Genomic DNA, 27,352 nt, shown 5'->3' on the forward strand with positions numbered 1-27,352 from the left:
TGTATTTCCAAGCTTGAAGCAAATTAATTTGACCCAAATATGTTCCCCTAGAGAACAAAATTCACATATACGAACTCTATATGCCAACCTCCAAGTAACAAGGAATGTTGAGGATAGTAAAGCAAGAGAAGAAAGTAAGAGAGTGTGTAGAGTGTGGATACTGCAAAAGTTTTGTATTAAACCTTGTGCCAACTTCACGCCATTTTGTATTACTTCTCTTAAGCTCTATACTGCTCTTTACCTACACACAAAGAAATTACTAAATTAAGCAAGCTTATTTTCCAAACAAAATTATTCATTCATACTATTTTATAAATGACTATAATTACAAATATAAATATCTTTATTTATAATTAACTGCAAAAACTTTTGAATCTAATCACAAACAAAAGAGCCTATTTTTCTTTGTTATGAATTAAATTAAAGAAGCTACTTGTTGAATAAAATAATATAGAAATTTGTCATGATTATTATAATAATATAAATAAAACATTTTTTAACATTGAATAAATAGTATACTGACCTGTTCTGTTGTTCGTCGATGGCAATAGATACAAAGGTCGCTGGTTGGTTGGATAGAACAAAAGGGTTCCTCGCCCTATTTCCAACTTGTTCACCGAACCTTGAACCACATAAATGCTACCAACTTCTTGCTCCTTATGTCTTTGATGCTTCCAGCAATCACTTGCTCTATCCTTGTACTTGCTTTAGTTTTGAACAATTCTTGATCATACAGCTTGTCGTCTTGGGTTACTTGCACGTCTTCTATTGATTTTGGCATACCAATTATTCTGAAAGCAAATCAACATAAAACTCTTTTAAAATATATTCTCGAAATCGGTATACAATTAAAATAAACATTATATAATTATTCATTATGTTAATAATAATCTCACATTGATTTTATTGTATTGTATGCAATTAATTAATTTATAATAAAAAAAAAACATTTTTCTAAATAAATAATCAATAGATATAATTCAGTTTGTACTTCATAAAAAACTGGACTACTTTATTTCAGATGTAGAGAAACTTCAATTATAGCAGATACAAAGAAAAAGCAAAATCATGTATTTTTTCTGAAGTAAGGTGAACGACTTCTAACACGCTCTCTTTCTTGCTTTCTTCCAACACTTTATATTATTCAAATGTTTGATTGAAATTTTATTCAACTGAATTGGTGGTAAAAAAAAATTGCACCTTTTTTTTTATAGCAAAACGTGGTTTAATAAAGTCATTAAACTATTTGGAAGTAGTTTCATCTGACTTTTCTTTATTTTATAAAATATATGGCACGAATTATCAAGATAGAAGGTGAAGAGAAATAAAACTGAGCACAATTTTTATATTAAAAAAAGCAGATAAAGTGTATACTATAGTGAGAACGTTAGCAATCAAGTTTATCAGCTAAATCAGAGATTTCCGGAAATGCCATCCATTACATTTCCCAGTTTCAGCGAGTTTGAGATGATTTTTTCCTAGTTTTCTTCAACTACAGAACCCGAGAAGCAGACATTATGTGAGATCACTGACCAATAACATATGAAATGACATAGATTATAGTAATAGAAAGAAAAAACATAATTTTATAACCTCCATAAAACATGAGCTTCTTAAAATCCTTTGATAAATTGTTATTCCTAATGAAAGACAATTGTACGATATAACTTACAGGATTTACTATATTAACAATCATCAAACATTAATGCTTACATTTCACTACATAAGTCTAAATATACTAAAATACACTGAAAATAATTTCAGCTGTAAACAACGACCTTACAATTCATATAGTAAATCTGAGATGCAACATGCGGAATTATTTTAGTTTTTTTTCAGTTTATTGTGTCTCAAGGTTGGTATTTGTGACGTGAAATTACTTTTTTTTCACAAAATAATTGTTACGCTTTTATCCACTACGTGTACACGAAAAAAAACTCTGTTGTCGCAACAAATCAGAGGTCTGCTTCTACAACAATTTTGATTCCTGTATCCTATTAAGTTAACAGAAAAACCCTACAGTTTGTAATGAATTGAGTATACAGATTCAACACAACAGAATAAAATAGAAATTACTTACGAGCTACAAGTAACTTTGATTTAAATTTCAGCAATTTTTTATTACTAAATAAAATTCATTTAATTTAATAAAAATTCTTTAAATTACCAACAAAATTCATAAAAAGTAAAATAACTTGTCTAGAATAATTATTGTTATATCTAGCTTATAGTCTACTTCATCACCAAAGTATGTTATGAAAAAATTTTTTTATTATTCATATATTGTATGAGTTATTTCACAATTAATATTTCCGTTAGTAGAAGAATTAAAAATATATTTCATAAAAGCCTCAACTATTTTTTTTCAGTACACAAATTTTTATTCCAACAGTTGTAGCAACTACAGATTGAATTCATTGCATTTACTTATTTCTTCTGCAGACACAACAGACATTAATAATGCTTTCAAAGCAGACTTCCAATTTGTTTCAGCATAGGAATCTTTTTTTTTTTATGCGGTAGATGAGTACATAAATAATTGAATGAAATCAGAAAGGTCGGATGTCCGCTTAAGGTCCTGAAACATTGATCCAGGTCTCATTTAAGTCTTAAAGGTGTCCCTTGTGCAACATAATACCTTAATGTACTATTAATAGAAGTTGAGGATATAGAAGAGAATCATATAAATTCACTATTTAAATCTCCTATTTGCCATTTAACGGATTCCAAGCTTATTCTATTCAAGAATAAAGATCGAAAATGTAGATAAATTCAGTCTAAAACTTTTGGCGTAAAATATTGGGTATCTTCAAAAGTTTCTAACATTTATATTATCTACTATTCTATAAATGACTTTATTCTACAAAACTATTGCAATATTATTATTATTTACATATGGTTTCAATTCTTTCTTTAAAATATTTCCTTTCTTTTTTTTTTCTTTTTACTTGCTTCTCTGTTGGATTAATGAGTACACTGCATTATACCTTGGACCTTCTTCGATTGCGTATGCGCATTATAATACATGCGAACACGTTAAAATTTAACGCAGACGCAAAAGAGTGAATAAAAAAAAATACAAATATCACTGATGGTAATTATATTTCATTATTATTTATGAAATAATAATTTTATCAAAGATGTATTAATGAAAAGTTCTTTATATAGATAGAAAATAATACAGGTAATAGGAGCACTAGTGGTAGAAGTAGTTGCAGCAGTAGTAACGGCAGTAATCCAACAGACGCTATTCAACTATAACGACAGCTTTCTCCAAAGACAGAGATAGTTTGTTCCAACTCGAGATCTCCATAATAATTGTGTTGCAAATTGGCGTTTACATTTTACCCTTGCTAGACTTTACATCAGTTAATGTGATTATATTATCTTTCATTTTAGTTAGCCATTGTTATCTTCATCTTTAATTTTGATAACAAATATGTTTTATTTCTAGAAATATTTATTAATTTGAATAAATAAGAAAAATATTCAATAAATTCTCAAGTATTGCTTTTAATTATTATGTTTTAAATGATCCTTTATTTATTAAAATTTTTGGCAAAGTATTCAAATTAAAAATGTTGATTGATATTACCTCAATAAATAGGAAATTACAATCCGGAAATTATCTGTCACTGCGCATGAATCTTTTTGAATCAATTAATTAATAGTAGCAACTTTCAATGCACACCGAATTATTAATTAAACTGTGATAATGAAGCGGATAACAATGGCGTCAGATTATGCTCACAATCTCGCGTAATACAGTTGAATCACACCAATGATGTATACGATGGTTTTAACTTGATAAAACTAGTCGATAAAAGATACTTAAATATAAACAATATAAATGAAAAATTTAATACTACATTTACAATGGATGAATTATTATTAAATTCTTCCTTATCAAATTGTATAAAATAATTATATAATATTATAATTATTCATGCAGATATGGAATTTATGTATTAACTATTAATTTATAAATTATTTAAAATAAATATCATTTATTTAATGAGCTAAAATAAATCAATTTTACTTGTCTTAAAAAAAAAATTATTTTGTTAAATGTATTTAATTGCTTTTAATTTCTATCAATTAATTACTTTAAATTAGTTTTCTTTCGTAATTGAATTAAAAATAACATTAATCAATTTTTTTCAAAAAGTATATCATATTTATTTGGATCTGTAAATAATATTAAAAATAAAATTGATAAAAAAATATTGTGAATGAAATTTAAATATATAACTGTGTTATTTATAGATTAAAACAGTGATGGATATTGACATTAAACCAATCAAAAAAGATATAGTGTGAATTTGAGTAACAATTGTTGATAAAAACATGAGTTTGATTTGCAATAAAACTACGTTACTAATTGTACTGATGACTTCATTAGCTAATTATAAGGACTAACAGAGTGATAGTTTTAGAACTTGTTAGATTTGTTCCAGTGACCAAGGGGTTATTGTGAAATCAGTCTGAAGGATGTAATTTGCAAACCGCAAAAATACTCTTAGTAGTTAACCGAGTCCTTACTCAAAGCAATTAAAACCCTTTTTGTTTCTCAACATTTAAACAAATTTATTTTATTTTTTATTAAAATAATAACAAATCAAATATTAATTAATACTAAAATCTTCATTTCTCTTAGTATATTTCTGTTAAATCCATTAAATAAGTGTGAATAACATCACACAAAAAAACGATCAAAAAACTATTGACTTATATTATGGGAATGGCGAAGGAGAAATAAACAGTGAGAAAAATAATAAAAGTGTCATTGCAACAACGCAAAAGAAAATGTAGGACGAGTAGAAGTGTCGTCTAATCCGGTCTATCTCGCTTAACAAACTCTCCAGAGGGTAAGAGAAAATTAAAGATAAAAAAAAAGAATACCTGTGAGTGAACAAGAGACAGAAATACACATAATAATACGAAAGTAAAGATAACAGTGACGAAATGCAAGGAACTGCTTGAAATCCAAGCCTGAGATGAAATCCAGGACGACGACAACGTCCAAGAGTTGTAACGGTCTTGTTGTATCGTAATAAAGTGAAATGAAACAGGGTACAAGCCAGTGTATTAGTGGTTTTCCGGATAAAAATAGACATAACGAGCACAAAAAACATCTTTATACTTTTATGAAAATAAAACATGCTCGTTTATTTATTTGAGCGAAAACTATGTTTGAATTTTTATTTATTAATTTTTATATTTTAATTATTTTATTATAACTCAACAAATATTAGTTTTCATTATTTCGGTGTAAATTACATGAATTATCCAGTAACAATATTTATTATAATATCAAGAATCAATATTTATTATGTCTATTCACTATTATTCTACATATAATATAGGCCACAATTATTATTATTATTATCCTTGGATTATTATGCAAATAAAAACAAAAAATAATTAACGTTGAATGAAAGTTAAACACACATTTATGTATAAAATAATTAATAACTTTGAAAATTCAAGTTTTAAAATCGTGTTATTATTATTTATAAAGGAATACAAAAAATTTGTTTCAATTATTTTTTTTTTTTGTCAATGATAAATTAAATTAATGGTATTTTAGTAGAAAAAAATAAATAATAATACCTATGGAAGGAAGAAAAATGATCAAACAAAAAAGAATTAAAAGATATTTAATATGATTAAAATTGTTTTTATGCTGATAGTAAGTAGTAATGACACGAATACGTGCCGACGGTAAATTCATCATTAGGCGTGTGAACTAACAGAGAATGCACGGATAGCTGATGATAAATGGATTTCAATACAATATCGATATCTATTACAACTTTACTTTTCTCACGATATTATTGTTTTTTTCAATTCACCTCTTGTTATGTTCATTTACTTCTATACAATAAAAAAACAAACGATCTGATATCGAATGCGTACCAGATTTTTTATGCTTTTCTATGCTTTAATATTAATTCATCTATGACCTCCAATGATAATATTGATACAAGAAGGAAATGAAAATGAAAAAACAATTATTAGAACTGAGCGAATAAAATAAATTTTATGTAGTATAGAATGTTTTGTTTGAAATAATAAAAGGTAATGTAGTAGAGTAATTGTTTTTGATTGTTAATATTTGCAGTGTTATATAAACACTATTTTCAGTTAAATATGAAATTAATATAGCAAATGAATATTTGGATTATTGATAAAATTATACTATTCTTACCGTGAACTACTTCAGAAATGAGTTTCCAAACACAATAATCCTTGGTACAATAATTTGATAAAACAAAAAAAAAACAACACTTATTATCATGTTCACTTTACAATAAATAAGAAACACAATGAAATGAAAAAAAATTCAACTAAAACTACTAATACACAATTAAAGGTCACTTTATCTCCATCACCCTCACAATCTCACATTTTGTCGAACATTCATTGACATTTCATTTACAGTTTATTGCACAACATATATCTGCTTAAACTCGAAAATCACTTTTAAATGTTGATATCATTGATAAACTTGCCCTATTTACCAGTAAAATTATCCTCATGTCTTGGTATGATGATTGGAGAAAACATGATTATTTAAGAGATACATATACAAAGTATTCAATACCACTGTATCAACTTGATAATCATTCAAAAATAATCATGATCTGGTGTCTAGATAAAATTATTTAATATATTTTTTACAAGTAACACCAGCTGACCAAAGCTTCCGCATTACAGTGATCATAGTTATAAAAATATTATTTTCATGTCTGTCATAAAACTTCACTATTTATTTTCCTATTGTTGTTTAGATTAAATGATTAACTAAATATATACACTTATTTATAAAACATCTCTTCTTCAATCGGTTCACGATATTCACTTTATTGTATAGAAATTTATCCATACAATTTTCAACAAGAAACTAGAGCCAAGATGGTTGTACAATGAATAACCTTCGCACCATCAAAATGGTGGCTGACACTCCCGTGCGTCGTTGACTTGTTCTACTTATTTACCAGATTAACATACACAGTTTATTTGAAATTATAATAATGTATTTGGAGCACATATAATCACTGATGTTTTTAATTTCACTGAATTAACAAACACGATTCTACTTTTAATACACACAATACATTTCTTTTTTATTCTCCTCTCTCTTTGCTCTTATTTGATGTTCTCAAGCTCACTACAACACCATTAGACATGACAGAATTCACCATATAATCATACTGTTTTTTTTGAACAAACTTCATATTTGATAGTATTAATGTACAATTATTTTCACTAATATGAAAATTGAAGCCCTTAGTAACTAACGTTGCTGAAAAATCCTGATGACAACAACCCGTTGACAACTAAAAAGCATCCCTAAGTTAGGGTGGACCACATCGTTCGCAACGACATCTGTTGTTGAAGCTTATCATTAATCTCTTACAACCAAGTATTTTAAGGTTTACATTTAGCATCAATATTATTCAGATGTTTATAGTTTTTTTCCACTTTGCTTTCAATGATACTGTGAAGTATACAAAATTTGGAGCCAATATTTCATTAGCATTTAATCAATTAAATATTCAACACTTTATATCTGGTATATGACTGACATTTCATGTTGACAATAATACCAAATAATTTAGTTACTGAGGGATGAAATCACACGATTTTTCGATATGAAGTTGTATATTGAAAGCTTTTATAGAATTTGAGCGACTGCGCGAATTGGACTGAACGCGCCCCTACATGAGAACCATTACATTACAGTAACGGATATGTACGAGGTCGTCCGACACTACACGAACTTACCACTCACTCTGACTAAATGTTTTAGGGGAATATGAAGACTGAAGGGATGCTGCACATGGTAATATAAAGAACATGAAGAAGCTTTTATTTAGAAGTTTGCAAAACACTCATAATATTTTTTCAATCTCTTTATGAAAAAATTTCAAAATTCGTTGGTCAACTAATTCTATTCACTGAAAAACCACGTCTCTATTGAATTCATTTCTTTTTTTCAATAATCATAATAAATCATAAATCACATACGCATTCCGGTCTATTTATTTTCAAATATTTGATTTAATATTTATTTAATAATCGATTTAATTAAATTATAAATATTTCAATTCTGTGCATTTATAAAATAAAATAGTCACAGTGCACAAATTTATTAAATAAGAATGAATTATTACTTGAATAATATTAGTCCATGAATAAGTGGAAATTTAATTTTTGCATTTTAATAATGACAGTGGTTTTAATTTTTGAAATTATCAATTTAATTATAGTTATTATTTCTCATTTCTTTTTTTTTTAATATTTTTGGCTTCTTTTATTGATACTTCCTGGAAGAGTATAGTTGGCGATAATTCAACTTTATATTCTCAACGGTTTATATATGTATAGACAGATGAAAACTGAATGAGGTATTATTAAAAGCCAGCACCTACTTGTGATGTCTGCAAGTGGTGCAGATGGCTTCTAAGCAACGTCAGCTTTTCATTTTCTAGGTTTTGCAGTTTAGTTTTCTCCTGACAACTTCGGTAATTCAATAACCAACAAGCCAAGTAATCTACTGGGTCTTGAGGCCGCTTTAACATGATATCGCGTAGTCCAAGTATCAACGGCTTTCTTAAGCACTTTAAGATTAACCTGGTATTTGTAGAAAGTGAATTTGTGTTGCTACAAACACTGCTTACTGTATTAGAAAAATCTATAAATAATTAATTCTTATATAAATTATATTGTTAAAACATTACCTATTTTTGTTAAAAAAAAATTCAGTTCAAAGTTTTTCACTAATTAAATTGTAGAAATGCCTTTTTTGTTTGAAAAAAAACTTTTATAAGATTTATGATAAATTTCTAGTGCAAAAAACTCATCACCTTCAAAAGTTTCATCCTCACTTGTGTCAGTCAGCGACTGTGATGTCTCTCGAGCAATTTCATTGCTAAAACGATGCACATAAAAAAATTGTAGTTAAGGTGGAGAATTTGATTAAAATACTTCATACGAAGAACTCAACAGTTCGTTCATGACAGCTTAAAATGCTTTATTCATTCATATCCTTTTGATCTGTGCATAAAATGCAAATACTTATAGCAACAGATTCACCTTGTATTTCCACGAATATGATCTCGCGTCTCTTGAATTTTATCTTCTGTGACATTCAATGGTTTTTTCTCCAGATCTTCTAGGCTTATTTATCGACATTTTGCCTTCAATACGTGGAATATTAAATCTTTGTTTGTTAAAAATTTTCAATACTTTTACTGTATAAATTAATAAACGTGATGCTGGTGTATCACTTGAATCTGTAAAAAAAAGAAAACAAACAAAGATCAAAAAAATGAATATAAATAAATTCAAAAAAAAGAATTTTCATTTTAATCGGATTTTTTATATTTCAATAATTGTATTTAATGAATACTAAGTTATTGGAATTAAGATATTCCGGTTTCCTTCAACAGTTATTAATAATATACTTTTAAATTAATAAGGCATCAAGATCGTGATCTTGATAACGGTACGAGACATCAAATGATTGTAAAGTCTCTTAAACATAGCCATAAATAAATTTTACGTTATCATAGAAAAACAAATATTCTGCGAAAATTTCCATTATATCATATTTTATCTATTACTTTTGAAATTAATGTCAGTTATAAAGTCTACAAGTGGAGGAAGAAGATGTATATAGATTTAGACATTCAATAAAACTGATTTAATTTAAAAAAAAAAAATCAAAAATTAACAGTGATAGCTATTTAATAATTATGACTAAAATTATTGTAAAAAGTACAGAATTATCATCAATGTCTAAATTATCTCTCTGGCCCCAATGGTTCACTGGATTAACAAGTAATTTATTATTTTATTTATGTCTATTTAATTAAAAAAAAATTAAATAATTAATATAAAATAATTATTATTTAAGTTTCACTTGGTATACTTACGGCTGGTCTTTCCACTGGATGGACTTCACCATATTTAGCTCAACTCACTTCACCGAATGTCGAATCTCCATTAATGCTCACTAATTCTGAAGCATCTTGGGTTGCATCTCTACTCAATTTAGGTAGATTTGTTGGTGCAATAATCGGTGCATTAACTCAAGGTATAAGTTAGAACGTATTATAAGATTAAATTTAAATTTGTAGATTAAATTTGTACTTATTTTATGATGATTATTTAATAATTATTTATTGTATTAATTGTATTTATTGTATTAAAAAATCTGAGATTATTAAAGAATTTATCTGAACTCCTTTTAGGTATAATTGGACGAAAAAGGACATTAGTAGTTGGCGGTTGTCCATTAGCAATCGGTTGGATATGTATGATTATGGCAAAATCACCATTTTGGCTTTTTGTTGCAAGATTTTTCTCCGGTATTGGTGGAGGAATGATCTGGACTACACTTTCGCTGTATTTAGGTGAGATCGCTGATCCCTCCATTCGTGGTTCCTTGGTAAAATTATTTATAAATTTATCATAATACTTTGATATTACCACAGAAGTTAATACAATTATGATTCTTTCCTAGATATTTCTGTGCACAAATGCAGCATTTATCGGTGGACTCCTTGGAAATATCATGGGATCTTATCTACACTTAGATCAATTCGGATATATTAGTCTAAGTTTCATTGTTTTATTTCAATTTATTTTAATTTTTTTCATTCCGGAGTCACCATATCATCATATAGCAAATAATGATATGGAGCGTGCAAAAGAATCATTAAAGTGGTTCAAACGTCAAGCAGATATTCCTAAAGAAATTCAAGCTCTTAAGGATTTTATAGGCAGTACAAAAACTGATTTCTCTACGCGATTCCGAGAATTTTGCAAACCTAAAAATTGTAAGAATACAGTAATTATGTGTTTATTTAATATTTTTTTATACTTCAGTGGTCATAACACAATAGGATACTATGCTGAAATTATAGTTACCAAAAGTGGAGTTAATTTTGCACCAGGTACTGTTGTAATAGCTTTAAGTTTATGCACAGTTGTTGCAGCATCGACTGCCACAATTGTAGTTGATAAATTTGGACGTAAATCACTTTTGATTGTTTCTAGTCTTGGTACAGGTTGTGCTTTAACACTTCTTGGATGTCATTTTCATTTTTTATCATGTGGTTTTGACTCTCATGATCTTACATGGCTTCCAATTTTTGCTCTCTTTCTTTTTAATTGTTCTATTTCCTATGGATTAGTACCAGTACCTAATGCTCTTATCGGAGAACTCTTTCCACCCATTTTAAAAACATTTGCTTCGATGCTATTTAGTGGAAGTTCTGCTCTTTTATCTTTCATTACAGCAAGAACATTTCAACCATTGGTAGATATCATGAGTGAAAAATACGTATTCTGGATGTTTGCATTGAGTGCATTTAGTGTTACTCCATTTACATACTTTTGTGTTGTAGAGACAAAAGGACAAACGCTCATGGAAATTCAAAATAAAGCAGATGAAAGAGAAAAATAAGAGAATATTTTTAAAAAATAGTAAATGAAAAATTATATAATCGAAAAAAAAATTATTAACTTTGTAAGATATTATCGTCATAAAATTAAGATTAATCAGTACATGTACTTAAGACATATTTTTATAAGATGACTTTATTAATTGTTATTATTTTCACTACCACAAAGTTAACATTATTCACGAAGATTGAATTCATTCTATCAATAAAAAATTTAATCATTGATAAAAGACAATCAATATTATTCATAATATTCTATTCAAATTTTGTTTTTTGTTATTTTTTTCATGTTTATTTTTTTCTTCATTGTTATCGCCATTAATAGAACAGGAATCAAAAGTTCAATTAAACTAAGATAAACAATTAATCGAATACCTGAACTATCTATTGATTTTTTACTGAGATCTATTATTTAGTTATCAAAAGATTAATTATTTGGTGAATTCTATAATATCGAATCACAATTAAGCTCATCTGTTGTTTAGTAAATAATGATTTATTAAATGAGCTGAATATTTATTTTTCAAACAATGCTTTATAGAAAGTATATTTATGACGATATAACGGTAAAAAGTATGAAAAAACTTCTCTACTCAACATGTTGACATAATCGAATTTTAAAGTTGGTACACGCGTGTGAATGTACAAAATAAAACAACGACTAACTTCAATTTGTACGTGTTTCGATATCTCAATGTGTTGCATGTGCGTTTATGTTTGAGTGTAAAAATGTCACTCTTTTTTATCATGATATAATTGTTCTAAAATAAAATAAGAATATAAGAATGATTTATACAATATTAAATGAAAATTCAATTTAAAAAGACTTTTAAAAATTAATTATTCAAGTGAAACAAAAATTAATTTACAAGATGTCTCAAAATAAAAATGAAGATAAAACCAATGATGCTCTAATTAAAGAAAAATTAAATTATAAAAATTTATATAATCATAGTAAGTAATTATATTAAACTTATCAATACATAAACGAAAGTATATAAAATTTTATCAACAGGAAGAAAATGTAAAGAAAAAAAGATGTTGAATGATAATAAAAATGAACCAACAAAGAAAAAGCAAAATACAAAAGTTGATTTAAAATCGATGGAAGCAGAATTCAAACAGTTACAGGATCCTCCAACAACTTTGTTAGAAAAAGAATTGTCTGCTAATCGATTAATAGATGATTTTTATAATGTTCCATGCATAGATCTAGCTCAAAATCTTTTAGGTATGATATTTTAAAGAATAATTCATTTTTTAAAGTTATATTCAATCAAATAGTATAAAATTATATAATAATAACAATAATATTAGGTAAAATATTAGTACGACAATTAGAAAATGGAACAATCCTAAAAGGAAGAATTGTAGAAACAGAAAGTTACCTTGGAGGAATTGATAAAGCTTCTCAAAGTTATCAAAACAAAATAACCCCTAGAACCATTCCAATGTATATGCTACCAGGAACAATTTATATTTATTTTACTTATGGAATGTATTATTGTTTTAATATATCAAGTCAAGGTATATTATAATTTTTTTTTCTAAATAATACAAGAATAACCCAGTTCAATAATTAAAAAAACAGAGATTAAAAAACCGAGAACACAATCATTTTTTGTAGGAGAAGGAGCCGCAGTTCTTTTGAGAGGTGTAGAGCCTATTGAAGGAATAGAAGAAATGGAGAACAATCGAATATCGAGATTAAAATCAAAGTCTGGAAAGAATAAAGGTTTAAAAGTTCATGAACTATGCAATGGACCTTCAAAATTATGTATTGCATATAATTTAAATAAAGATTACAATAAATATTCACTTTGCTCATGGAAAGGTATGTGGATAGAAAATGATTCGAAGTCTCCTGAAAAAGAAATACAAATAGTCAAGTGTGCTAGAATAGGTATTGACAGTGCAGGCCCTGAATGGGCGAGTAAACCATTACGATTTTATATTTACGGAAACACGTCTGTGAGCAAACGTGATAAAAAAGCAGAAGCTGGTCTTGTAAACGATAAATAATAACAGTATTATAATGTACCATAATTTGTAAATTTATTAGATATTTTTCTATTTACATAGTGATATATTTTTTAAGCAATCATGTATATTTTTCATACAATTTTTATGACCATTCAGCCATTATTTTGTCATAATTTTCTTCCTCAATAAATGGTTTATCAATAGATCTAGAATTTACAATAAATAATTATGAATTATTAATTTATACTTTTTTAATAAATAAATTTTTAAATATAAATTTATTCTTACTCAATCATATATTCTCCACAATATAGACACTCTGACGCAATGAGTTCATCGAGATCAGCTTTTATTTGATCTTTGGTGGATAGTGATACAGATCCTATAGACACAGTTTCATCAGATTTCCTAGGTAAAGCTGTTAGCTGTCTTTGGAGATCTGTCAATTTTAATTGTTGTTCAATTGATAACATTGGTGTCAAAATAGAAATCAAACAATCACTGTGAAATCGATGACCACATGGAAATACATAAAAAGGCCTCAATAAAAGTTGAACTTCACACGAGTTACATGTATCTCTGACATGTACAAATGTACATCTGCAATTGCAATAACATGAATAGTGGAAAAAAAAAATTAATATTCGAAAATTAATAATAAAATAAAATTCTATAAAAATTATACCTAGTGCGAAACGCTTGAATATCTTTTCGAATAATTTCAGCTGATTTTGTTGCTTCTTGCATTTCTTCTTTAAGATCTTGAATATGCTGATTATATTCCTAGTAAATTATGCAATTAGATAATGATGAAAGAAATTACAGTAAAAATTATAATAAATACTTACTTGTAGTGAATTACAAATAGCATCTTTAAAATGATCAATGGTAACAAAATCAGAAAAGAATGGCAAAATATCTTCGATTCTAAGAAGTTCACATTGTTGTAAAAATTCCATAGCTTGTTGGATATCATCACGTTCACGTACAACATGTTCAGCTGTAAAGAAAAACCAAGGGTAGATTAAGAAAAAATTAATATATTTATTAATAACACAATAGAATAGATTTCAATTACAAATTTAATTTCAATTTTTATACCTATTTTTAGCCATAATTTCTTTTTTAATTCGTTATCGTGGTGCGATGGCATAGCAGCTATTTGTTTAGCCAAGTCGACATTGATTGTTAAAGCTAAATCAACAGCAGTAGTCCATAATCCTAGAAGAGCCGAAAGTTGTACACAAGCTTCAGTTAAACCAACTTCCTGACACAATCGTAAAGCATAATGTACGTCATATGGTACCATTGTTATATCATGACCTAAAATAGAGACGGTTAGATCCATTTTAATTGCTTAAATAATACATTAAAATAAATAAAATATTTCAAATAACATTTCAAACCTTGAGATCCAATATAACGCATCACTTCATCTGGTTTATATCTTGCATATAATGACAATAAAAAATTATGTATTGCTTGGTCTGGACAATTCTGTTTATAAATACAAAATTCTAGATATTTTATGACTTCTTTAGCCTGAAAAATAAAAATGCATTAAACTCAACTAATTGTGAATTAAACGCTTCAATATTTATTATCTTTTAATCATTATAAAGTCTAAAAGGATTCTTACGTGTTTTTCATCACTATCACATGATACTAATGCAGATAAAAGTTTTGATGGTTGTAATTGAGATCCTTGAGAAATTAAAGCTGCAATAGTAGGCTTTGGTAATTCTTGCACTAGAATTCCAGTAAATTGATAAAAAAGATTTTTATTTCCTTGACTTTTTAATACTTCCAGAGCATCTAGATAATTGTTTTTATATAGATGTTGACGAATGACTTCTTCATAATTACGATGCATGATAGTTAATTTAATCAAATTATCTTTATCACCATGGCTAGCCATTAATTTATATATTGTTTTAAAATTATTTTTTACACAGTCTTCAACAGTAGGAATGCTTAGGAATTGATCAAATTGTTTTTGAAGTTCAGTATATGATGAGTTATATAAATGCGAGGTTTGATCATTTCTTAAGGTTCCCATTTGATTCATGAACAATTCAACAACCCACACAACAATCATCGTAATTTGTGTATTATCTTGTGGCCTAAGACCTTCTAATTTCTAAGAAAAAAAATAATAAATAGGGAATCAATTATTTCAAAAACTAAAAATATTCTATAAATATCTATCAATTTACTTTTCTCAGAAATAATTTCAATGCTTCTATTTGTGACTCTTGGAGAAACTTTAAAGATATTGCTTCAAAAGACGAATGTGTATCCGCATATATCATTGCACTTTTTTCGAATCTAAAATTAAAAATAACTTAATTGATTAAAATGAATATTTGCATATATAGTATATTTCACACCTAGGGAGTAAACACGTGGTTTAAGCTTGTCTAATTGTCCTCCTTAGGGCTGAATATAATTTTTCGTCATACCTGAGTGGAAAGTTCAACCCCTTTCCAATGGAAAAGTGAACTTTCCGCGCAGGCATGACGAAAAAGAATTTATTTTCAGATACTTACTCTTTGTATTTGAACAACATTTCAGCTTCTTTAATCAGAACTTGATCTATATAAGCTGGATTATCTTTACAATACTCTTTAGCTAATCCAAATTCTCCCTTTTCCATGTAAACTTGCCAAACATTTCTTTCTTCTTTCGTAACTTTATATTTGAATAATGCACTTTCTGAATACGCCCAAATTGATCCTGTTATTGGATCTTTCGTGATATTAATTAGTTTGCCATATGTCTAAAAAAAAATTCTTCAATGATCAATTATCAAATGATAATAGTAATAAGTCTTGGTTATTATGGATAAAAAAATTACATACATCATCGTATATATCTTCAAAAATTAGCTCTTGATTGAGTAATGAAATGCCTTTCACATGATCGGTATAAAGAATAAGAGCATGAAATTTAGTTAAAATAAAATTTATAGGTGCAGTAGCCGTATTTGAGACGGTAGTTCCACTTAAACTCGTTTCAGGGCAATATAACATTTCTTGATTTATTAAAATACTGTCAGAATCGATTTGTGGATCAATCTTTAGCACAAGAAATGTGAAATTAGAAGAATCAACTTTTTATGACAAAAATTATTGAGACTTACTTCTGCATATAAAATGCCCGTTTCTGTTAACCAACCGAAAGTTTTTGGTAGTCCTTTTGGTACTGGATAATAAAACTGCATGCGTGAATACGGTAAAGAACTTTCTAGTTGATTAAAACGCTCTACAGTAATAAAATATATTTATGACATTTTTTGTTAAAAGTAAGAAATAAGGTACATAGTTGTAAATTAAATATTTTTTTACCTTTAACATTGAGATATTTACTGAATATTTGTTGTAATAAAGGCTTCTCTTGTGGATTATTAATAGTGCCAACATACTGATAGATTCTTATTAGAGTTGTTACAATAATAAAATATTTCTCTGAATTAGGTATCTTATGAAAAGCTATTCCAGTTATTGGTGGCTTACTTTCTTCTCCAATATCAAATACCTAGATGATATAAAATTTACTAATTTGTCATCATTAAGTTATAATTTCAAATATAATAATTTTAAAAATATGTAGAATACTTTTAATTGAAAAATCATTCAAATTTTGGATACAAAATTCATCACTTACCAATCCATCAACCTCTTTACTACCGTAAAGAGGTAAGTAATTAGGAAGCTTATAATAATGATTCGATAATTAATTAAATATTTTATATCATTATTATTAACTTAAAATGATATATAATATAATATGTACCTGTTTCCAGTATTGTTCGAGACTTGTATTAAATATTTTATCTCCATCTAAACCAATTTCTGTTTCAAAAATTAGCCCTTTCGAAGTTCCAAGCAATATAGGACCAGTAGTGGTCTCTGAAGTATTAGCGAAATTCCAACCAACCGCAGTTATTTCATGACTTCGAAACTTGCCTGCCTGTTAAAGACAAAAATTTCTCATTCAACAAAATTTCATAAAAGTATTTAAAGAAAGTTTAACAACGAATGATTCTAAATTTTGATATATACCTGTTTTAACTTGGTTGATGAACGATGTAAATAAAATAAATCTGGTGGACTATCACCAACTTTAGGGACCATAGTGATAAGTAAATGATAACCCAAAGGATCTAAAAATAGTCCCGATATTTTCATGTTTCCAATATATTTTGATATGTCAATTTCTTCTATTTTCTCCGGAACTTTAACATCAATGCGTAATAAAACATTGTTTGCCATTGCAATCACAATATAATTACTGCTTACTGCAAGATGTAAAATACTATCTGGAGGTTTAAAATTAACTCTTTGTCTGATAAAAATTGGTTCTTCATCTTGTAATTTCATTTGAATAAATCCAGTTGTACACTAAAAATTAAATTATTATAACTTGACAAATAATAGAACATAAAATAAATGAAGTTCGAAATTATACTAACAATATCAGGCTTCATAAGCTCCGATCCTGATGGTTTCGATCTTTGAGATGCCTTCTCGTATTGATCAAAGATTGAAGTCATTTTTATTAATAATATTACGACAAATAGTCAGGATAATTCTTCAAATTAATTATAATATTAATAATTATTCATTAATTTTTAGACTGACATGAGATGGATTCATTTAAAGAAGTATTGTCAGGAACACAGTGTTGTTTCATGACGTTACATATTGTTATAAACAAAATTTTTCTCATAAAATAAATTTTGTATATTTTAAAATTTATGACTGATAAAATCAAATGACATTTCAATCATTTGAAAATAAAAACTATTTTCTTGAATATTTATTCAATGTAATGATATAAAATAGGTTAGCTATTACGATTAAAATAAATAAAGTTTTTTCAATTTAAGCTAGATTATTTAATATAATTGTTAATTAACAAATACGAATCATTTTATATTTATAAATAACTTAAAAGTTTATATACAATCTTCTTGTCTCACACAATGTGTTCTAGTTACGACAAGATAGATTCACAACTAAAAAAATTGTATAAATAATATAAAATCTAATTATTCATTTAAACAAATGAACATTAGTATAATACTCTGTATAATACAAAACAAAACTTTTAATCCCACAACTATGACAGAATAAGGTGGCTTTCTTCATAAAGCAAATGACATTTTCCTCTGATGTGATTTTCAATCAGTTTGGTTGTCGCCATTGGTTGGTTTATTTCGCGTTGGAGCAGAGAGAAGAAGCCTTCTCTCTGGTTGGAGGAAACAACAACGAACAACAATGTCTGGCAACTTGAATTGACATTAGCAGCCATGTTTCAACTAGTCCATTCAAAACTCAGTACGTATTCAATGTATTTCAGCATCAATTTGGATTCGCTTGCGCCAGACTGTACAGTACCGGACATAAATGCTGTTCAATTTTTTAAGGGTTATACAGGCGATTTCCCTATACCGTCCTATAGAAAATTACACAGCATTTATGTCCGGTACTGTACTTCTACTGAATTTTAAAGCAGGCGTACCAACTTTCTTCTCACGTGATCAATTCAATGAACGGAGTCATGAAGAATATAGACTATATTCTATGTCTATATTCTTCATGAACGGAGTTGTCTACATCTGTATATTTTATGCTCCGATTACTTTCTTTTCTTTCGGCATGTGAATAACTTCCAGAAGTACACAGTTAATACATGTGTAATCATTCGTAGATATATACAGATGAATGCACAAATTTTAAACAGTATAAATATACTATAATTAAGCGGATACTTTTAAAAACAATTTTAATTTTCATTATAATAAATAATTCATTATAATAATGAGTTCAAAAATGAAGGAAAATAATGATGATCCTGTTATAAAAGAGGTAAATATTATCATCATCTACTAGTAAACTATTTACAATGTTTATTCTCAGTTATATTAATTCTGATTATTATTAATAAATGTTTTTCAATGTTTGAATATATTTTAATTTGTTTAATAATATAGATTCCAGTATTTTTATCCAAAAATCTTGCCGAAAAGTTATTTATATTCCAATATCCTATAAAACCAGCATCTAAAGGTTATGATAATGAAAAATTCCTTAAATCATCTATAAAACCTGAAAACCAAGAAGTGAGAATTGAAGTAGCTATAGACCATAACAGTATCAATTATGATAAGAAGAAAGGTCAACAAATTGCTCTAAATGCTGATGGACCTATTGATAAATTTGAAGATGACAACGAAAATCGTATATTTGAAAGGTATGTGCACATAGTAAATTAAGTATACATTATTTTAACAAAAAAAAAATTATATAAATACAAAAGATCATAATTCTAATTGAATTATATTTTAGTAACATAATGGATAAAACTATACTACAATCATCAAGGGCTGTGCCAGATTGTCAACATTATTCAATAGGTGTATATCAAGACGGAGAATTGCATATTACACCATTAAAAAGTATTTTACAGTTAAAACCTCAATTTGACTATCTAGATGACTCAAGTAAAACTAAAGAAGAAGCAGAGAAAAAGAATAGTCATGGTACTTGAATAAATAATATTTTAAGGCAGCTTTTTCACTAATTATTTTTATTAATACATGATTTATTTTAATAGAGACTGAAGAGGAGGAAGTTAAACAAGTTAATGTCAAGTTTGCTCGACAAAAATCTGAAATAACGAAGAAAAAACAAGAACAATCATTTCAACAACATGCTAAGAAAATTTCTGAAGAGCAATGGATTAATACTGAATATAGAAATGCTCAAAGCAGTCAAGCAGAGGTTTTTAATAATTTTATTAAATAAATTTTGTCAGTGAATAATCATTAAATTATTTGATTATTAATATGAAAATTTTTTCAGCTGACACGATTAGAAATGTTTTGTTCTTCCAATGAAACGTCTGCAAATAATTTAAGACTTTCTTGTAAAGAATATTTGAAACTATTAGCTCCTGTTGTGAAATCAGATGAACATTCCAAATCTAATATACCAATCCATGGAACTTCTCTCAATTACATTCGCACACTTCCATTGCTGGATCAAGTTCGGATTATTATGAAAGACGGTAAAGATCAATTATATTAGTTCAATAATTATTATGATTTTTTTTATTGGAAAGTGTAGTCACGTCATTAAAGTACTGTTACAATAATTGAGTTCATTTTACAGCAAAAGTGATGTCTTTCACGCAACTAAGATCAATAATAAGTTCGGATCATGAAACTGGAGCTATTTTAAAATACCTGCAACAAGTAGCTGTTCTCGTTCAAGGAAATTGGATCGTGAATAGTGAACTTCTTTACCCAAAAGACAGTACATCATCTCACAGTGGAATTTCTTCTGAACTTATGTGTAGAGCAAGAGATTATATTGTAAGTAAAATTTATTATCAACTAGTAAATACTTGACTAAAAAAAGTATTTTAAACTTCATTACATATGCTATTATTTTCTTACAGTTATTGTCATTCACGGAAAATGAATTTGTTGATAGAAAAAAAATATCTACAGTAATAAAATTACCACCGGAAGAAATTAAAGAAATATTTGAAAATTTAGCTCGACATAAACAAAAAAAAGGGTGGCAATTAATTATACCGCCTACTCCTGATTTTGCTACGCGTCATCCAGAAATAGCTCAGAGGCAAGAAATGTTTTGGGAAGCAAAACGTAAACATTTGAAAGATGTTATTGAAACGCAAAATCATCCACCTCAACGACAAAGACGAAAGTCTAATCGGGAATCAATTGGGTCAGAAAACGAAGAAAGAAATGTTGGACGAGGAAGAAAAACATTAAGAGATTCCTCAGTGTCTGATGAGAGTACAGGTGAGCCTATAAAAATTAAAAAAAGTAACAGATCACGTAAAGTGTCTGAAAATACATGACCAAAGGCATAGAAAATTATAATATATTTTGAAAATAAGTTGCTATTGAATTATAATAATGAATTGCAGCGGTAAAATTCGTAAGATTATTTATTAGTTTAAAAAAAATTACGATATACCAATATAAATAATATTAAGTTAATTAATTATATTAAGTAATATAATAGATTTTATAGATGAAAAGTGAAAAATTCATCAAATAAACTCTAAATGGCTGAAGGCCTTCAAGCGATGGCCATTACATAATAATAAGAAACTTTAAATATTAATTATTTTATTATTATTTATCTAAATAAATTAAAAAGAAAATTTTTTTTATTAAGATTAATTATTATTTTATTTTTTATTATGTAACTACAAGAATTGTAAATAGAAATAAAAAAATTTTATCAGCATTAAAACATTTAGGAATCATTTTTCATGTATAGACTCTAAAAAATCTAACAATTAAATTAGAAAAAGTAAACAACAAATGGACGGATTATTTAGTAACTACTCAATAACATCAACCATTAGAAATATACATAACATAATAGTTGATAATTTACATCATTAATATTAATTTAAACAATATAAATAATATTGTTAATGAAGTTATGATGTTTTTGGAAGCAGATGCCCTTGCTTCTTCACAAAAATCTACATTACATTCTTCAACAGTGGAACCAAGTTTATTTTTTAAATATTCCCAATCACAAAGTCCTACTTTACAGCCATCATAAGTTACTGGTTTTTCTTGTAGGTAAAACATTATCTTATTGGGTGATTCTTCATTCACGCATCTGTGATAAATGTGAAAAAAAACAGTATAATTATTAATAGGTTTATTTCAAAACTTATGAGTTAAAGTTTAACTACTTTTTTTTATATTTATAATTAATAACTAAAAAAAACCTTTAAACAAATAATTGTTTTATCAGCAAATTTACCACAGTATTATGACTTCTTTATTTTTAAAATAATTTTATGAAACGATATTGTAATTGATTGAAATAAAATTTCTCCAATAAAAACAATAATTGATGTAACATATCCAATGAGTAAAACAGCTAATAGTTGATCAATTAAAACACCACGTGGGATAAAAAATGCATTTTCGTCTTCATCTTTGGCAATTTCCATATCAATTATATCATCTTTGTACCATTTTTTAATTAATCCTGCTTCAGTGAAAAATAAAAAGATATGTTTCATAGATCTTCGTAATGGTGAATCTCTTCGTAAAAGAAAAGAATAAGCGTCACTCCAAAAACATAAATTAGTTAATTTTAGGCCATCTGTTTTACTATTAAGATGTTTATAATTCATAAAAATGATTGCTTCATATCTACTTATTAAACAAGAAACATTTTTATATTGTTGAGCATGAAATGGGCATTTCCATGCTTCAATATAGTTGATGGTTTTGTTCTTCAATAAAAGAAGTTCTTTTTTGTCACTAAATGTCTTTTCATAAAGATATCGTGGGATAACAAAAGTAAATGGTGACTTAGCAAGATCATCAAATGTACGATACTCAACTTCACTGTCAGTATCAATACTGACACGAGTTAATGATCCATAAATATTGGCAGAATATGTTAATGAAATAAGCAGTAAAATTGCATAAAACATTCTTTGAGAAATGATTAATGGACTACCATAAACAGGTATACCGAAGAGTACTCGTAAAATAACAAAAACACTCCAACGTCTTTTATCAAATCTAAGTAATAAAGCGGGTATCCAAAAGAAGCATATGATAGCAATGCTTATTAATATTCCTTCAAAAGCTTCCCATGAAAATGGAATACGTACTTCTAATTTTTTCGGTACTAAAGCACAGAAATCATCTAAAAGTATTGGAGCTGATCTGATAGCATCTTCCTCCAGATCTTCAGTATAATGTGGAGTCACACGAGCTAAAATATCAACTTTGTAAAAGTTTAATAAACCGAATAACTGTTTTAAACTGTTATTTGCAGTATGAAATTCAATCATTCGTGGTAGAAACTTTATTGTAAAATTCATTTTCTTTGCCAAATGTCGAGTCAAAGTAATATCAGCCCCCGATGCTGATTCTACTTCAAGATTATCTTTCCATTTTACCATAGAGAATGGTGGACTATGAAAGACACCAACTTTTATTGGATAACCATGTAAATTAGTCATTACATTAGGAAACCATTGACTTTTTGGAGAATAAAACTCCTGAGTAGATAAATTTAAAAATGGATTAAAGTGACGAATGATTATTTCATTAGAAATACAAGTTTCAAGCATTTTGTTTTCTTTTGATTGATCACATCGAGGTATTTCTAAAATAGTAAAATCAACTATTTGTTTCTTCCAAGAATATTGAAAAATTATGTCAAAATCAAAATTAGATTCTGAAGAAAAAAATATAAGTAAATATTTCATTATAGTTTTGAGTTCTGATAGATCTTTTAAAGTATCTAAAATTCTCTCTATCAGAGTAACATAAATGTGCTGAGTATCACCAATATACATGAAAAATGTTGATGCAGTAGTAGACAATTTATATGAATCTTCTTCATTTTTTTCGGATGCAAAATCAATATTTAAATGGAGAATCGGACGATGTTGCATAATGAATTTAATAAGGTACATTATTCGTGGATCATTCGCTAATTTTCTTTGATTTTCAGCTGTAATTACTGCTACTTGATATTCATCAGTACTATTATCAATAATATAATGGCATAAATTATGAAGCCAATCAATCCTTCTATATTGAGAATCTGATAATCCAGAAAAACTAATTACACATATAATCACCACATTAAACATTTTAGCCATAATAAACACTAAAAATCGTAATATTTATTTTACTTATAAGTAAATATTACTTCCTTAAATTTTGAATGAGTGAAAATTTTTTATATACATTCCCTTTGAATTAAAAACGTATGAAACAAAGTATAAAAGTATCTTGCAGCCTGTTTTACAACTTATATTAATCTGATAATGTATTATCACTTTTTACATATCTTAGTCAATCATGAGGTACTAAATTTTTATCAATGTCTATGAAAGAACTATTATTCTTTTATGTCATCGCATTTATCGAAAAAAAAATTTATTGTCTATCGAGCAAATGGTTAAAGTAGATATTATCATTATGATCTACTTTTGTTTTTATTTCATGATGAAAAGATAAAATATTATCCTACAAAGTAATAGAATTTTTTACTTTCCTTCGATTTTTTGCAAGGTCACGAAACCATTAAATTAATTGAAGAAAGCATTTATGTGAATAATTATCTAAACTTACTTGAGAAAATATACTTACTTGTAAAATATTGCAATGAAATTTGCATTTAATGGATCTAAGAATGATGTCCTCCACTGACGTTTGGACATATATTTGTAATTAGACGCAAGAAGTTTATCATTATCTTTACCAATTTCTAATGCATGAAGTAAACTTAAAAATGTCATGGAATTTGTGAAATGAAAAATTCCTTTTGGCTGTCCATCAGTTTCTCCACGTTCAATTTTCCTAATAAAAAAAATACATTTACATTTAATTAATATTATATCGTTATTATTAATAAAAATTAAAATTTAAGAAAATGAAATCTAACATACTTAAAATGTTGAAACATATTTTGCAAAGGAATACACCCAAGCTGATCATTAACATTACGGCCATATCCAGCTCTGTAATAATAATCTATATCCTCAGAATATTCTAAAACTTTAAGTTCTTCTTTATTGAAAACGGCACACCATGGAGATATTTTATTCACTGCCCATGACTTATCAAACCGACACATGTCATACATCATGTAGATAGCTTCTACATTTATAAAAAATTTTTTCATAAAAATCACTTTTTCAATGAAAATATGTAATTGTACCTGATGATAAATTATATTTAAATCCCAATCTATGACTGACATTTTGAATAAGATTTATGAATTCAAAACTTGTAGTAAATTTTACTCTTTCTTCTAACAAGTTGGGATCAACGTCATCACCATTCAACCAAACAGAGCAATTTTTCAATGACTATAATATAAATTCATGGTAAATATCTATTCATTCTTTCACTATCCTTAAAGCAATTTTTATACCTTTATAAATGGCTCATTTAGAAATTCCAAATTTCTCAAAGCATTTCTATCTCCAAATAATCCTTCAACAAATGAATTAAGGGTTGCTTGCGTACGAGGACTTCCAGTACTTCTAAACTTAAATATAAATACGTTTACATATCAAACTTAAAATATCAATGTATTATTAAACATCAAATACCATATAATTTTGTGATGTAATATCATAAAACTGTGGTTGAAGAAGTTCTGGAAAACTATATTGAAGTCGTCGTGCTAGTAATTTTGAATCTTCGATACCTTGATTGTTTATATGATTAGCATTGTCTTCTTTTAAATTTTGATCTGGTGACCAAGATTGTAAATTTTCTAAATCCTCATTACACAAGCGACTATCTGAAATATTTATTTAAATTCAATAAATAAATATTGAAATATTACTTTTAGTTTTTGTATGTAAAAAAATAAACCTTTTCTTTCCGTATGTTTTTGTATTATTTGATCACGAAGTCTCATTAAAGTTTGCAATTTAGTCATTTTTTCTATTCCAGGATAATAAGCTCCGTGTCGGATTATTCCCCAGATTTGTAAAGGTTGACAATCTGTTTGAAAAAACATACACTATTTTTAAAAAAATTATCATCAGAAAAAATTCTATCAGAAAATAATTATGTAAATATTATTTTACTTGATAATGAAGGTCGTATATTTCCACCAACAAAAGTATAAGAAGTTTTAGAGCCCATAAAAAGATATGGATCATCTTCGCTAACATAACAATAATCAACATCTCGAGTCCATGATTTGTTTATAAAAAACACTAATAATAAAATTACAAAATACATCTTGTTAAATTGTAAATTTATTAAAAATATTAATCAAATATTTAAATGTATATTGCACTTTTTCTATTTTATTTATTACTACATAGGTAGAATTTTCATCAATTATTGAGTAATGTCTGAAAAGAAACAAAAAATTTGATAAGTGGAAAATTTTAAGTTGGAATGAAATGGAAAACTACTATGCAATGAGCAACTTTTTTATCCTTCGATTGTCAGATAAATAATAAATATGTGGTAATTTTCTACACACGATTTCGTTTTGTTGATCGAAAGGTTGTCAAAATTGAAGGTCGAACTGAGTAAATTTAGCTTTAAGTAATTGCTGGTAGAATTCGATTATTCTTATAAGAATTTTTATTATTTAAAAAAAAAGAAACTAATAGTTTAACAATTTTGATAATTCTAAAGGAAAAGATTTTTTAATTGTATGTAGTATTAATACATAAATATAAATAAAAATGATTCACCTCTTGCTTCATCTCTTCTGACATTAATTGATGGAATATTCTTGTGATTTAAATGATTCTAATTATTTAGAATTATTGTTATTGATAAATTTTTATTATTAATGATTTAATTTTATACCAAAAAATTTATTTAGTGTTTTTTAGTTAATAATAAACCCCATAAAACTTTTATCTCTACAACGGATATGGTGATGTCGTTGTCATTCACATGAGAGGAAATATTTTCAGTCACACCTACTGACTGGAATTTACAATTACATATACTTCAGATACATACACATGTATGAATAGATGATGATAATTGCAAAAGATCTTGCTCTGTTTCTTTTAATAAATATGTCATACCTCGTTATTAGTTCTCTAGAATGTAACTATGTTTCTTTTGTTTATTCATTTAAAGTTTTAGTTTTGACTTTACCTGTCAATTTAATTTATTAGAAAGTGACCAAATCTGTGTCATGAGTATTGTTAACTTTTAATTTAATTTATTATTAGCGCCAAAACATATTCAAAGCTGCTTTTATCGACAGAGTTCGATCATTAATTATCAACTGCCGCCTTTTATTATTCATAGTAGAGCCATCTGTATGCCAGAGTACAAACTAAAAAATTGTACGCCACTGGGT

The 27,352-nt window shown here is 27.0% G+C and overlaps 6 protein-coding genes across 13 annotated transcripts in view; 3 read left to right on the top strand and 3 right to left on the bottom strand.

Moving 5' to 3' along the window:
- The window catches only part of LOC118068754 (inactive rhomboid protein 1), a 34,380-nt gene extending 22,947 nt beyond the window's left edge, over positions 1-11,433 (bottom strand). For 2 of the 5 annotated variants that reach the window (XM_035086410.1, XM_035086409.1), the window contains exons 1-5: positions 10,942-11,433; positions 9,945-10,841; positions 8,874-9,302; positions 8,439-8,701; positions 524-791 (exon numbers count right to left, since the gene is read on the bottom strand). The gene's annotated coding sequence lies outside the window, so the exon portion shown is untranslated. Of the gene's footprint in view, positions 1-523; positions 792-6,211; positions 6,252-8,438; positions 8,702-8,873; positions 9,303-9,473; positions 9,522-9,944; positions 10,842-10,941 lie in introns of those variants that run through there. The other 3 variants (XM_035086406.1, XM_035086405.1, XM_035086407.1) reach the window with 3 other exon arrangements.
- LOC118068755 (facilitated trehalose transporter Tret1-like) lies at positions 9,412-11,675 on the top strand. The gene is made up of 4 exons (XM_035086411.1): positions 9,412-9,849; positions 9,926-10,105; positions 10,263-10,459; positions 10,535-11,675. The coding sequence occupies exons 1-4, from the start codon at positions 9,765-9,767 to the stop codon at positions 11,477-11,479; spliced, it is 1,407 nt and encodes a 468-aa protein (XP_034942302.1). The 5' UTR covers positions 9,412-9,764; the 3' UTR covers positions 11,480-11,675.
- A 725-nt stretch (positions 11,676-12,400) lies between these two features.
- On the top strand, positions 12,401-13,528 carry LOC118068769 (DNA-3-methyladenine glycosylase-like). The gene is made up of 4 exons (XM_035086436.1): positions 12,401-12,431; positions 12,493-12,708; positions 12,795-13,004; positions 13,105-13,528. Exons 2-4 carry the CDS (start codon positions 12,516-12,518, stop codon positions 13,497-13,499), a joined length of 798 nt encoding a protein of 265 aa, XP_034942327.1. The 5' UTR covers positions 12,401-12,431; positions 12,493-12,515; the 3' UTR covers positions 13,500-13,528.
- dor (vacuolar protein sorting-associated protein 18 dor) lies at positions 13,524-18,266 on the bottom strand. 2 transcript variants are annotated; one of them, XM_035086419.1, is made up of 16 exons: positions 17,935-18,266; positions 17,525-17,863; positions 17,256-17,432; positions 17,127-17,174; positions 16,808-16,997; positions 16,603-16,724; positions 16,322-16,537; positions 16,010-16,239; positions 15,677-15,788; positions 15,100-15,600; positions 14,867-15,002; positions 14,562-14,783; positions 14,309-14,460; positions 14,146-14,243; positions 13,749-14,060; positions 13,524-13,666 (listed from the first exon to the last, which is right to left on the bottom strand). In XM_035086419.1, exons 1-16 carry the CDS (start codon positions 18,013-18,015, stop codon positions 13,603-13,605), a joined length of 3,000 nt encoding a protein of 999 aa, XP_034942310.1. In that variant the 5' UTR covers positions 18,016-18,266; the 3' UTR covers positions 13,524-13,602. The 2 variants fall into 2 exon arrangements, with proteins under 2 accessions (XP_034942310.1, XP_034942311.1); XM_035086420.1 differs by lacking the exon at positions 17,127-17,174.
- An 830-nt stretch (positions 18,267-19,096) lies between these two features.
- Positions 19,097-21,616, top strand: Polr3E (RNA polymerase III subunit E). The gene is made up of 7 exons (XM_035086424.1): positions 19,097-19,333; positions 19,459-19,718; positions 19,814-20,007; positions 20,082-20,248; positions 20,330-20,534; positions 20,639-20,841; positions 20,928-21,616. The coding sequence occupies exons 1-7, from the start codon at positions 19,286-19,288 to the stop codon at positions 21,354-21,356; spliced, it is 1,506 nt and encodes a 501-aa protein (XP_034942315.1). The 5' UTR covers positions 19,097-19,285; the 3' UTR covers positions 21,357-21,616.
- A 109-nt stretch (positions 21,617-21,725) lies between these two features.
- LOC118068761 (multiple inositol polyphosphate phosphatase 1-like) lies at positions 21,726-26,967 on the bottom strand. 3 transcript variants are annotated; one of them, XM_035086422.1, is made up of 9 exons: positions 26,727-26,967; positions 26,103-26,375; positions 25,885-26,016; positions 25,617-25,810; positions 25,436-25,552; positions 25,220-25,370; positions 24,948-25,158; positions 24,649-24,858; positions 21,726-22,138 (listed from the first exon to the last, which is right to left on the bottom strand). In XM_035086422.1, the coding sequence occupies exons 2-9, from the start codon at positions 26,257-26,259 to the stop codon at positions 21,901-21,903; spliced, it is 1,410 nt and encodes a 469-aa protein (XP_034942313.1). In that variant the 5' UTR covers positions 26,260-26,375; positions 26,727-26,967; the 3' UTR covers positions 21,726-21,900. The 3 variants fall into 3 exon arrangements, with proteins under 3 accessions (XP_034942313.1, XP_034942312.1, XP_034942314.1); XM_035086423.1 differs by lacking the exon at positions 21,726-22,138 and adding an exon at positions 24,281-24,525; XM_035086421.1 differs by lacking the exons at positions 24,649-24,858; positions 24,948-25,158; positions 25,220-25,370; ... (3 more) ...; positions 26,103-26,375; positions 26,727-26,967 and adding an exon at positions 22,286-24,469 and having other exon boundaries at positions 22,033-22,138.
- Between the last annotated feature and the right edge of the window lie 385 nt (positions 26,968-27,352).

This window comes from Chelonus insularis, unplaced genomic scaffold (assembly GCF_013357705.1).
Source record: "Chelonus insularis isolate UGA/USDA-ARS -01 unplaced genomic scaffold, ASM1335770v1 contig_401_pilon, whole genome shotgun sequence".
NCBI lineage: Eukaryota > Metazoa > Arthropoda > Insecta > Hymenoptera > Braconidae > Chelonus > Chelonus insularis.

Coding starts and splice junctions, on each gene's coding strand:
- LOC118068755 (XM_035086411.1), top strand. CDS start 9,765: ATGACTAAAATTATTGTAAAAAGTACAGAATTATCATCAATGTCTAAA. Junction 9,850..9,925: donor ATGGTTCACTGGATTAACAA/GTAATTTATTAT, acceptor TTATTATTTAAG/TTTCACTTGGTATACTTACG. Junction 10,106..10,262: donor AATCGGTGCATTAACTCAAG/GTATAAGTTAGA, acceptor AACTCCTTTTAG/GTATAATTGGACGAAAAAGG.
- LOC118068769 (XM_035086436.1), top strand. CDS start 12,516: ATGTTGAATGATAATAAAAATGAACCAACAAAGAAAAAGCAAAATACA. Junction 12,709..12,794: donor TCTAGCTCAAAATCTTTTAG/GTATGATATTTT, acceptor CAATAATATTAG/GTAAAATATTAGTACGACAA. Junction 13,005..13,104: donor TTTTAATATATCAAGTCAAG/GTATATTATAAT, acceptor CATTTTTTGTAG/GAGAAGGAGCCGCAGTTCTT.
- dor (XM_035086419.1), bottom strand. CDS start 18,015: ATGACTTCAATCTTTGATCAATACGAGAAGGCATCTCAAAGATCGAAA. Junction 17,433..17,524: donor CATCAACCAAGTTAAAACAG/GTATATATCAAA, acceptor TGTCTTTAACAG/GCAGGCAAGTTTCGAAGTCA. Junction 16,998..17,126: donor GTAAAGAGGTTGATGGATTG/GTAAGTGATGAA, acceptor TATATCATCTAG/GTATTTGATATTGGAGAAGA.
- Polr3E (XM_035086424.1), top strand. CDS start 19,286: ATGAGTTCAAAAATGAAGGAAAATAATGATGATCCTGTTATAAAAGAG. Junction 19,719..19,813: donor GAAAATCGTATATTTGAAAG/GTATGTGCACAT, acceptor ATTATATTTTAG/TAACATAATGGATAAAACTA. Junction 20,842..20,927: donor GTAGAGCAAGAGATTATATT/GTAAGTAAAATT, acceptor ATTTTCTTACAG/TTATTGTCATTCACGGAAAA.
- LOC118068761 (XM_035086421.1), bottom strand. CDS start 24,155: ATGGCTAAAATGTTTAATGTGGTGATTATATGTGTAATTAGTTTTTCT.